The sequence below is a fragment of the Loxodonta africana genome, chromosome 19, assembly GCF_030014295.1.
Source record: "Loxodonta africana isolate mLoxAfr1 chromosome 19, mLoxAfr1.hap2, whole genome shotgun sequence".
NCBI lineage: Eukaryota > Metazoa > Chordata > Mammalia > Proboscidea > Elephantidae > Loxodonta > Loxodonta africana.
The window spans coordinates 9,156,856-9,169,241 of record NC_087360.1 but is presented as its reverse complement, the minus strand read 5'-3'; the positions used below and the strand labels follow the sequence as shown (position 1 = coordinate 9,169,241).

The window sequence follows — 12,386 nt, the reverse complement described above, 5'->3', positions numbered from 1 at the left end:
ACTAGGATGGCTAAGGTTAAAAAAAAAAACAAAACAGAAAATAATAAATGTTCACGAGGATGTAGAGAAATTGGAACCCCTGTCCACTGCTGGTGGGAACGCAAATCAGTTGTCCATAGATATATGACTTTATTCCTGGACTCTCAATTCTATTCCATTACTCTGTGCATCTATTGTTATACCAGTACCAGGCTGTTTTGATTACTGTAGCTCTATAATATGTTTTAAAATCTGGAAGTGTGCATCCTCCTTTGTTCTTCTTTTTTAGCATCGTTTTAGCTGTTCAGGGCCTCTTGCGTTTCCATATAAAGTTGAGGATTTGTTTTTCTATTTCTGTAAAGAAGGCTGTTGGAATTTTGATTGGGATTACATTGAATCTATAGATCACTTTGGGTAGTATTAACATCTTAACAAAATATATTAAGTCTTCCAATCCAAGAACATGGAACGTCTTTCCATTTATTTAAGTCTTTTTTAACCTCTCTCAGCAGTGTTTTATAGTTTTCATTGCATAAATCCTCCACATCTCTGATTAGATTTATTCCTAAAATAAAAAAAATAAAATAATAAATATTTTATTTCATTTTATTCTCTTAGATGCTGTTGTAAATGGAATTGTTTCCCTAATTTCCCTTTCAGATTTCTCATTGCTGGCGTATAGAAACCCAACTGATTTTTGTTTGTTGACCTTGTACCCTGCAATTTTGCTAAGTTTATCTATTAGCTCTAAAAGCTTTCATATGTACTTTTTTTTTTTGACATAGATAGGCTTATGCTATACACATTATATTGTAACATGATTTTTTCAGCCTACTTTATTGTTGACATCGTTCCACATTCACATATGAAAATTGAATATCGGCCTTTTAGCAGTACTAGAGCCATCACTGTTCAGATGAGCTTAATTGATTTAACCACATTCCCATTGGTGGGCGTTTAGAGTCTTTGCTGCTGTTTAGAATAATCCCAATATCCTACGACCTATTTTTTAAAAATTTAGATGAAATTTACATAACATAAAATTAATCATTTTAGAGTGGCACTTAGCATGTTCGCAGTACTGTGCAACTACCATCTCTGTCTAGCGACGGAACGTTTCGTCCCTCCCAAAGGAGATCCCGCACACCCTAAACAGTGATTTCCCATCCCTCTCCCCCGTAGCCCTTGGCAACGACTAATCTACTTTCCGATTGGATTTGCCTTTTCCAGATCTAACATATAAATGGAATCATACAGTGTATGAGCTTTGTGTCTGGCTTATTTACTCAGCATGATATTTTCGAGCTTCATCCATGTTGTAGCATGCGTCAGGGCTTCATTGCTCTGTATGGCTGAGTAAGATTCCATTGTATGAATTGACCATATTTTGGGTATTCATTCGTTGATGGACGTTTGTGTTGTTTTTACCTTTTGGCTTTTGTAAATTGTGCTGCTGTGAACACGTGTGTCCGCTTACCTGTTTTAACACCTATTTTCAGTTCTTTTGTGAGTATACCCAGGATATATGGCCTTCAACATATACTTTGAGCCTTATACTCTTTTCAGACATTGTTAACTTATGAAAGTTAAAAATGATTTGTAAGAAAATATTGCAACGCCACATTACTAAGGCAAGTGACAGAACGATGACAGACCTGGACCAACATGTTCTTCTTTTGCAGACCCAGTGGTGACAGAAAAATGGCCACCTGGAATGAAAAGGTAAGTTGATTCTAGGGGGCTAGCAGTGTTGAAGGACCTCTCAGCCTTGAGATAATTCCGTTCAGTGTTTTCAAACAGGCTAGAGGGAACCAAGCGTTTCAGGGCGTTTCCATCATCTCCAAGTATTTAGAGTCTCAAAGGTGAAAAACTATCGAAGGGCCTCACAAAACCTTGAGATAGCCTGGTAGTCTGAAATCAGACCATCATATCCCAGCTAACGTGTGTCCTTACAATGGGCCCTTTGCCTCCCTGAGCCTCAGTTTCCTTATCTGGAAAATGGAGGGAAGGTGATTTACACTCCTTCCCTGGAAGGATTGTTGGAAGGGTTTGATAAGACAATGCTCGCAGAGCACTAGGCAAACACTGGGCCTATAAGGGGCTTTTCCTAGCCACCCACTCTAGAGATGAAGAAACTTGGGCGCAGAGAAGTAGAGCCTCTTGTCCAAAATCATACAGCTTGGAAGTTGCAGAGGCAAGAATCCAACTCTGGCCTGACTCCAAAGGGAGCACTTTGCCTAATAAACTGTGTCGTTGGTATCCAGGGTGTAGCTTTGTTGGGCTTGGGGGATACCAGTTGTGAAGTTGTGCATTCAAGGTGGAAAGGAGGTGTTGACTTCCCTTTCAGCTTAGAGTTTCCAGAATTCTGGCTGGGTGGAAGTGTCTAGGGCAGTGCTAGACGCTCAGAGTAGCAGCAAGGGTGAGGGGGTAGAGTCTGAGAAACAAACATGAGAGTCAATAGCCCAGAGAGGGCTGTGGAATGATGACGATGATCTTGTATCTCGTTAAATTGACGATTCCTGTAATCCTGAGGGTCATTCTGACTTCAGAGATGGGGGGCGGGAGAGTGGCCAATGGCACTTGTAGGATGCCATCAATTATTCTGATTTCAGAAATGTTGAAGTGTGGGGAAAATGGTTTCTCTGTGGGTTCGAAGTACCAAGCTTTCGGTTAGTACTGGAGGGCTTATCTGTTTGTGCCACCCAGGGACTCGTAGTATGGTTGTCGTAGTAATAACAACAATAACAACAACAACTAACATCCGTTGAGGATTTGCTGTGTGCCAGGCACGTGCTCAGGGTTGTCTCTGTATTGTTTTTTTAACCCTCACAGCAATCCTATGAATTTACAGATAGGCAAACTGAGACACAGTGAGGCTTTGCAACTTGCCCAAGGACCCCCAGCTGGCGAGAAGTTCAGACGCATTCCAGCTGGCCCCCGTGTCCTGAATGACTCTGGTCAGGCCTGTGCACTTTTCAGATGTGATCCATTTCAGAGTTGGGATAGATCTCCTGGGGGAGGAGCCCAAGGCAGAGTCCAGTGTGTGTAGAAGGGGAGCTGGGAGCAGGGGACAGCAAGGCACTCTGGGAGAACTTGGACAGTGCAGGCTCAGGAACTCCTTCCCACGTTCATTTGCTCATCACACAAATGCTTCTCAAACACCAGCCGTGTGCCAGGCACTGGCATAGAGAGCGGGCACATTTGCAAATCTAGAATCCGTGAATAATGAATATGTACTTTTCTGAGCCTTTGTTTTCCTCTCCTGTAATGTAAAATGGGCACAGTAACACTACCTCATGGAGTTGGGGTGAACATTAACCAAGATCATGCCTGGGAAGCACTTAGCAGGGTGTCCGGCCTCAGCAAACCCTTAAAACAGGTGTGTTGGCATTGGCTCTGCCATGAGGACAAACTGGCTTTTTAGCCCATCAGCTGCCCTTCTCCCCCGCCTCAGTTGACTCCATTTTACCAGCCACATTTGGGGACTTGGGAGCCAGGGGTATGCTTAGATACTGATGGAGCTCTTTGACTTTTTTCCCAGGAGGTATCTGGAGGCCCCGAGTGAAAGCCATGGTTCATTTACAGAACTGAAACGAAGCAGTTCCAATGCCCAGGCTACACCAGACCAATTCAGTCAGAGTCTCTGGGTGTGGGACCTAGGCATCTGTATGCTTAAAGCTTCCAGGTGATTCCAGTGTGTAGCCAGGGCCAAGAGCCATTAGTCAGACTGGACAGGGCCTCCTTCTGCAGACCACAGCCCAGTGAGGCAGGGTAGGGGGTGCGCTTAACTCTTTATTTCCACCTTTGCATGGGTGAAGCATAACTAACACATGGGGCAGGGGAGGGTGGCACAGTTGATGTAGTCATGCTAGTGACGGGTCTTAATTTCTACCTGGACAACTGATATTTCATTTTTATGCTTTCATAAAGTAGATCGCACCAGGACTTAGGCATCCCAGTCAACATGACAGATGTGACAGACACGATGTCATGTCTCTGACAGTTGTCATTGTCCCCTCCCCCAGGGAAGTAGGCAAGGCATGAGCACCTCACACCTCTTTCAGACTAGAGGTCTTGACCTATTGGGGAGGTCATGAACTCCATTTCATGGCTTGCAATCAGCCTTTTTAGAAATTAAAAAATTAAATAGAATAAGATGGAAAATGTAAGAGCATACAGCACATGGTAACTTTAGTGTCAGTTATAGAATGCATATATCTAAGTGTTGGCTAAGAGGCAGACGTAAATTGTTATTTCTTACTGAGAAATACAGGTAGTCCCCAACTTACGGCCGGGTTCCATTCTGACGACTCCGTTATAAGTCGCTTCGGACATAAGTTGTGTATATTATTTTTTTTTTAGTTTTTCTTATTGCTTTTTATTATCAAGGTCTTTATGAATTATAACATGGAACATCTGTGAGTGAACACCTGAGAATGATAACATCAGCAAATTGTGCAGTACAACACTGTATATAGTACATCTTCCTAATGATAAGATGTACCAAAAAAAGGATAATCGTAAGTGCAATTCATTGTAAATTGAATACGTCATAAGTTGGGGACTACCCGTATTGCCCCGTACCCTCTGCCCAGCCCTGGATTTGCTTAGCTGTGAGCTGGGCATTGGGCCGGGCACTATTCCAGAGAGGTCGAGAAGGTAGTATGGGAGGAGCTGGTTCTGGGCCAGCAGCCTGGGCTGGAAGCCCGGCTCTGTCTCTCATTGGCTATGTGATCTTGGGCAAGTTGCGTGGCTTCTCTGTACCTGGTTTTTCTCATCTGTAAATGGAGACAGTTCGTTCTGCACCTCATGAGGTTGCTGTGAGGTTCTTGGGGGCCGTGTGTTATAACGGGCTTTGCATAGAGCTCAGGAAATAGCACGTGCCCCGTAGATAGATACTGTTATTATGATTTTGGCTAACATAAATATTATATCCTTCATCATGGGCACCCAACCTCACAATAATCTTGCCAGGTTGCAACTTGTCTATCAAGTCAGGAGGTGTCCTGACCCCACAGGAAAGGGAGAGACAAGTGGAGAGCCCAGCTTTAGGGGATTCCCTGACCACCAGGCTAAGTTGCCAGTCCCCATCAAGCTCCTCGGCTCATGAGCACCCCCTCCCACCTGAGCTGGTCTGCCGTTGCGGTGGTTGCTTTTGTGAACCTCAAACTTCCTCCCCACCCTAGAGAAGGAAAAGCTGCTACACTTATTTAAAGACTTCCTTGATTTTAAAAATAGGCATTCCTCAGAACACAGATTCCCTAGGGGGTGGGGGAAGAGAGGTGCTGGGGTAGGTAATCTTGTTGCCTACCTTCCCCTCACCTCACAGAGGCAAGCACTCTGCCCCACCTCTTCCAGAGGAGAGATTTATTTGCTCAAGGGGTTCCTTCATCCAGAGGAATGGGGGAGGTGCCTTGTGGCTGGGGCTCAGGAAGGTTTCCCTGAGCAAGAATGCTTGAGGGAGACCTGAAGGAGGCAAAGAAGATAAATGACGAACTGAAAGGGGGAGGGGTATTCCAGGCAAAGGAAACCACATGTGCAAAGGTCCTGTGGTGGGAGGAACCTGCAGCAGAGAAAAGGCTGAGTGGAGGCAGCGTGGCCAGAGTGGAAAGAGGTGAGAGATGAGGTCAGGTAGGCAGGCAGAGGCGCTTTGGCCTCTATTTTTTAAGAGTAGTGGGAAGCCAAAGAAGAGCTTTAAGAGAGTGTGTCAGGGATCCCCAAGACCAACCCCAGGTTCAAGATTTGAGTCTCTCTTTCTAGTATCTTAATGTGCTCTCCCTCCCCCTCCCCCCAAATATTTCATTCACCACTCAATTCACCACAAAATGACAATTTTTATGGTTAAATCTAATAGAATAAAAAATGGAAGTTTCTTTTCACCCCCTAACCCAATCTCAAACTCCTCCCTGTTAAAACCCATTGCCATTGAGTCGATTATAACTCATTTGGTTTGGGTTGTTGGTTTTATAAGATACATTCCAGTCTGTAACTTGCCAGTTTTCGCTTGACCATAGATCAGGGCCTTCTTTTTTACATCCATACCTGTAGGTGAGCAGGCGTGTCACGTTCTCAGCAGTTGCATAGTTTTCTGCCGTGTGGAAGAAGACTATGCCGTGTTGAGTGATGACTTTGATCCAATTGTCGACAGTTGTCTCAGGACAGCAGTGAGCATCCGTGTGCACACGTGCCGACTCCTGGTCAGGTCAAAGGATGGGAACACTTAAAATTTTCATAGAAAATGGTTGATTTCCTCTACTCCATGACTGGCACGTTGGAGAGACTCAAATATTTTTTGAAAAGATGAACAAAACTGCCTAATTATCCCCCAAAAAAGGGTACATCGACTTAAACATCCACCAGGGGGTATATGAGAGAGCCTACTTCCCTGCACCTCTGTCACCTCCTATTGATCGGTGAAATGGTCTGACTTCAGTAAGTGTTTTCCCTCTCTCTGTGCCTCAGTTTCCCCTCCTATAAAATGTAGACAATGCTCCTCCCTGCCCTGCTGACTTCTTAGGATTGTTGCAAACATCAAGCAAGAGCAAGAGGGGTTGGAGGTGGCCTGTAAGGTATAAACAAAAAGGAGCAGCTGCTGCTGGGATTGGCCACAGAAACAGACTTCGACCAAGTGGTTCTGTGACCTCTGAAGGTGGCTGCCTTCAGAGCGTGTCCCTCGAAGATAGAGGGAGAGGGAGTTTGCAGCCCCAGGGCTGCCCATCCCAGACTGGCACGTGCATGCGTCCTTGTAGCAGGCTCTTCTCTAGTTGCCGGCTGCCTGGCTTTCTCGGGTCCATGTGTTCAAGAACACAGGTGCCCAAGTCATACAGCCCAAGGGCAGACCCTGGTTCTGCTATGTTCCAGCCATGTGTGACTTTAGACCAGTCACCTCCCTGATCAAGACCCAAATTGATGGATGCGTTAGGAGTTAAAGTGAAATAGTACATGGAGGGAACTTAGCAGAGTGCCTGGCATGTGAGAAACAATCATTAATAATAGGTGTCGCTGCTGTTGGGTTTTGCTTGAGTTTGAGGGTGAGGCGGGTGGTAGCTAATAAGCAAATCAGTTCCTCAAAATTGGCCCTAGGAAGGAGGGAATGGAGAAATGGCAACCCAAAGATCTTCAAGCCCTGGGAATTGGAAGTTAGCTGAATTTCTTAAAAAGTACCTTTGTGATTGTTGAATGGCCATGTAAGAGGGACTTCCCCCCTCCTACAGACAGTGTGGCTTCAGAAGGCCTGTAAAAATAAGTGCTCAAGAGAACATTTTTTTCTTCTTCACTTCTAGGGTTGTTTTTCTCATTCCCACCCCTCCTTCCCCCGTAGTAATTCTGGTAAAATACCCTTCATGTGTAAAGGGAAATGAGCGACACCCTCACCTTTGAGGGGTGGTTCCTGTAATTTTGTCGTTGTGAATCCGTTTATTATTTGTTGAGCCCCTCCCATGAACTGAAGAAGGAAGCGTTTGAGCCCTCACCGAGATCACGGTCTACTGCAGAAGGCAGACAAGTAGAGTTGAACCTCATTATTCACAGATTCCATATTTGCAGATTCACTTACTTGCTAGAATTTATTTGTAACCCGAAAATCAACACTCATGGTGCTTTCATGGACGTGCTGAGAGTGACAAAAAATTTGAGTTGCCTGATGTGCACATTCCCAGCTGAGGTGGAACAAAGCGACACTCAGCCTTCCTGTCTCAGCTCTCATAGTGTAAACAAGCATCCTTTTCATGCTCTGTTTAATGCCACATTGTTCGCATTTTTGTGCTTTTTGTTGATTTCTCTTTTTAAAATGGACCCCAACTATAGTGCCGAAGCGCTGTCTTGTGTACCTACACGCAAGAAGGCTGTGACGTGCCTTATAGAGAAGATACGTGTCTTAGATAAGCTTCGTTCAGGCATGCAATTTAATGCTGTTGGCCTTTGAATTCAATGTTAATGAATCCACAATGTGTGTTAAATATGGTGTCTTTAAATAGAAACACATGTGAAACAAGATTATGTATTGATTGGTGAAAAAAAATATTGTGACCAGAGGCTTGCAGGAACGTAACCCTGTATTTCTCCTAGGAGCAGTGATTCGGTATTTGCCAGTTCATTGTTCATGGTGATTTTATAGAACATAAGGTATTTGCCAGTTCATTGTTCATGGCGGTTTTATAGAACATAAGGTATTTGCCAGTTCATTGTTCATGGTGATTTTATAGAACGTAACTACCACAGATAATGAGAATTGACTATACTGAGGTGTCACAGCGTTTGATAGTAAGTGGCATAATGAGGAAATAGAGGAAGGATCCTCGGCTTAAGACCTGAAAGATAAATAGGTTGAGACAGAGGAAGGTATTCTAGACACTGGAAACAGGCTGTGAGAAGTCCCGGAAGCAAGGGAGAACAGGGTACATTCTAGAACAGCAAGTTGGGTATGGCTGGGGTGCTGAGGAGGCTGGGGGACTAGGAAGAAATGAGGCTGGAGAAGAGACGGGCCTGAGGAAACCAAGAGGGTTTTGAATTTATCCTGAAAGCAGTGGTGGGAATGGGAGGCCCTGAAGGCCTTTAAGATTGGGGGTCCAGAGAGCAGGGGTATAGCCAGATTTGCACTGGAGAAAAATGACTCTGGATGCCACTGTGTGGTGAAAGGGCTGGAGGGAGGGCAGAGTGGGGGCGGTATGCCGAGCAAGGAGGCCGTTGCAAGACATCCAGGCAAGAGGTGGTGGAGAAGAGAAGATGGAGTGGGAGCAACGTTTAGGAAGTTGGGACTCGTCTAGGAATTGATGGGACTTGAGGGAGAGGGAAAAGTCAAGGGTGATATTTTGGCTCCTGATTTAGGCAATAGGGTAGATATGGTACCCTTCCTTGCAGGAGCATGGAAGGAGGAGTGGATTTGGGGGAAAGATAATAAACGAGTTCAGTTTAGTCATCTTGGGTTGGAATAAACTAATCTTCTGGCAGGATATCAGACATCAGGCTGGAGATTTTGATTGGAGCATGAACAGCACTGAGAACACAGGTGCACTGAGGCTAATGAAGGGAGAAATTCACCCAGCACAAGGATAAGGTCAGGGCTGGGGCCTCAAGGACTTCCAGCATGGGGATGGGGACATGGCAGCGAGAGAGTAGAAGAAAAGCCTGGAGGAGAGCTTGTCAGGCAGAACGGAGTCCACAGCATCAGATGATGCAGCCCAGTCAGGAGGCTGAAACCAGTCAGGGGCTTCGACAAAGAAAGGTGGGCGTAGTCGTTTCCTGTGATTGCCATAACAAAGTGCCCCAAATTAGATGACTTGAAACAACACAAATTTATGGTCTGACAGTTCTGGTGGTTGGGAGTCCAAGATCAGGGGGCCAGCTGCATCGATCCTCTCTCCTAGCTTTTTTTTTTTTTAATTAATTTTTATTGTGCTTTAAGTGAAAGTTTACAGATCAAGTCAGTCTCTCATAAAAAAATTTATATACACCTTGCTATACACTCCTAATTGCTCTCCCCCTAATGAGACAGCACACTCCTTCCCTCTATTCTCTCTCCTCGTGTCCATTTGGGCAGCTTCTGGCCCCCTCTGCCCTCTCATCTCCCCTCCAGACAGGAGATGCCAACATAGCTCATGTGCCTACTTGATCCAAGAAGCTCATTCTTCACCAGTATCATTTTCCATCACATGTTCCAATCCAGTCTCTGTCTGAAGAGTGGGCTTTGGGAATGGTTCCTGTCTTGGGCTAACAGAAGGTCTGGGGACCATGACCTCCGGGGTCCTTCTAGTTCCAGTCAGACCATTAAGTCTGATCTTTTTACTAGAATTTGGGGTCTGCACCCACTGCTCTCCTGCTCCCTCAGGGGTTCTCCATTGTGTTCCCTGTCAGGGCAGTCATCAGTTGTGGCCGGGCACCATCTAGTTCTTCTGGTCTCAGGCTGATGTAGTGTCTGGTTTCTGTGGTCCTTTCTGTGTCTTAGGCTCTTAATTACCTTGTATCTTTGGTGTTCTTCATTCTTCCTCACTCCAGGTGTGTTGAGACCAATTGATGCGTCTTAGATGGTCACCTGCTAGCGTTTAAGACGCCAGACTTCACTCTCCAAAGTTCTCCTAGCTTTTGGTAGCACCAGGTGTTCCTTAGCTTGCAGCTTCAGTGTCACGTTCTTCCTCTCTCTCTCTGTGTATCTTCTTTTTTATAAGATCACCAGTTATATAGAACAAGAACTCTCCCTATCTAGAATGACTTTGTGTTAACCTAACTGATAGCATCTTCAGAGCCCCCATCTGCAAACAGGTCTCAGGTACAGGAGTTAGGACTTCCTCATATCTTTTATGGGTGGGGGGGACACAATCCAACCCATAACAGTGCCGTCATGGGGCGCTGTGTGAGTGATGTAGTGGGAATGGCAAGGGCTGATGCTGGGGAGATGGAAATAAGGAGGGGCCCATTGTCAGTGACTCTATTGGTGTAGAATCTTGGGGTTGCAAGGGACAGAAACAAACTTAGTCTAGCTTGTGCATCAAGGGAATTCATCAGTTCATGTAACTGAAAAGTCTGGGTGGAGGCAAGCAGCAGGCAGATAACCATAGAAGTGAAGTCTCCACAGACTCCATGAAGTTGTTGGAGTGGAGGGGAGAGTGCTTGCTGTGAAGGAGTCATAATGGCGGTGCTGGTGCACAGCCTTCCCTAAGGCAGCGCTGAACTCAGTGCTTTGCGTGGGGAGCTCACTGAGTCAGTCCTTCCATCACCTGGGGAGTGTGGGGGAACTCGTCCAGGATGTGTGGTAAAGTTGGCCCAAGCATTTTTTTGATCAACCATAGCTTTGCTCTTTTCTAGAACTTCTCTGCTACTGGCATGACAGGCTCTTGACTTAAAACCAGAGTTGTTTTCTGCTCTGCTAGGTTCTGTAAATATTTTCATCCCAAATGACTGAAAGTGGCTTCTTTACTGTGCGAAAAGTTTCAGAAAGAAAATTTTCCTCTCCTGTGAAGTATAAATGTGGTTTTTGCAAAGCACCCCGAGGGTCCCACCATGTTGAGAAACAGCATGGGAGGCCCGCACCTGCTGGGTGAGGTGTTTCAGGGGAAAATTATGGCCGGTAGCCACCCAGGGGGCTTGAGTACACCCACAGGGCTGGCCCTTGATGAGTGCCAGGAACCCAAGGTGGGTGGTCACAGGAGAGGCCACAGCCCGGCATAGGAGATGGAGCACCAGTGTCCTGACCCACTAGGTGTTTCTGCTGTTAGAGTTTATATGTTACTGAAGAGACAAGTAATAAACAGTCACACAAAAAGTGTTCCTAATTAAAAACTGTGATAAGGGCTCTCGAAGGAAAAGTAGAAAATATGAGGCTAGATCATAATTGGGGGAGTCTAATTTAGATTTGAGGGGTCAGGGAGGGCCTCTCTGAGGAAGTGGAACTTAAGCCGAGGCTTCAAGCCTGAGTAAGTGTGAGCCAAGTTCAAAGTGGCAAGAAGAGCCTTCCAGGCCTACAGAGCAGCCCAGGTGAGGGCCCTAAGCCCGAGAAAGTTGGGAATACTGAAACGAAGAGGCAGCCTGTGTGGCTGGGGTATGGTGAGCAGGCTGGGGGAGGGGGCGAGGCCAAACCCCACAGGGCTGCATTATTCATGTGAAGGGTCTTGGATTTTTATCCAAAGACTAAAAAGGAGCCATTGCAGAATTTAAGTAGGGACAGGTGACATGATCTGGGGTGAAGGTTCATCAAGTCCACTCAGGCTGCTGGGTAGAGAAGGCACTGGAAGGACCCAAATGCAAGCAGAGAGATAGGTGAGGAGGCTGTTGCCATTTCCCCAGGCAAGAAAGGATGATGGGTTGGACAGGGGAGGTGGCAGAGACAGTGAGGGTAGAGAGAAGAGAGACTGAGGCAGGCCCAGGATTGAGGATCAAGAATCAGAAGGCAGGAGAATGCAGGTACTCTCAGGAGGTCATGAGCCTTCCTTGGGCCTCTCCACAGTTGAGAGAGTTTGTAGTCTGGGACTCCCCAGGTACCTGAACAACAGGGAGGCGGCCTTTGCTAAGGTTGCCCATATCTGCCCTAATAACGAAGCACTGAATTCCTGAATGTAGCGTGTTGGAGCATGCATGCATGTGCGCGCACACGTGCACACAAACACGTACACACCCTGCAGTCTTTATAATGCCAAAGACCTCCCCAGGGCACTTAACTGGAAAATGTTAGGGTTCAGGGAAGGCTTGTAAGAGGAGTGGTATCCTTTGACCAAATTTAGAGCTTAGAGACCTACGAGGCAGAACAGAGGAAAGGACGGTGGCCTGGAAACCAGGGGCCTTGAGTCCTGTTCCTCAGTGCTTTGCTGCTGACTGAGACCTCAGCTAGCCCCAGCTCTCCTGTCTCAGTCTCCTAGGGCTGCCCTAACAAAGTGCCACAAAGTGGGTGGCTTCTAAGAACAGAAATTTATCCTTTC

The 12,386-nt window shown here is 46.1% G+C and overlaps 1 protein-coding gene across 4 annotated transcripts in view; it reads left to right on the top strand.

Annotated features, from left to right (window-relative positions):
- HVCN1 (hydrogen voltage gated channel 1) overlaps nt 1–12,386 on the top strand; it is a 35,184-nt gene that overhangs the window by 6,436 nt on the left and 16,362 nt on the right. For 3 of the 4 annotated variants that reach the window (XM_010599876.3, XM_010599877.3, XM_023539303.2), the window contains exon 3: nt 1,662–1,701. In XM_010599876.3, coding sequence (XP_010598178.1) covers nt 1,681–1,701 — 21 coding nt within the window. In that variant the 5' untranslated portion in view covers nt 1,662–1,680. Of the gene's footprint in view, nt 1–1,661; nt 1,702–4,371; nt 4,500–12,386 lie in introns of those variants that run through there. The other variant, XM_064272195.1, reaches the window with a different exon arrangement.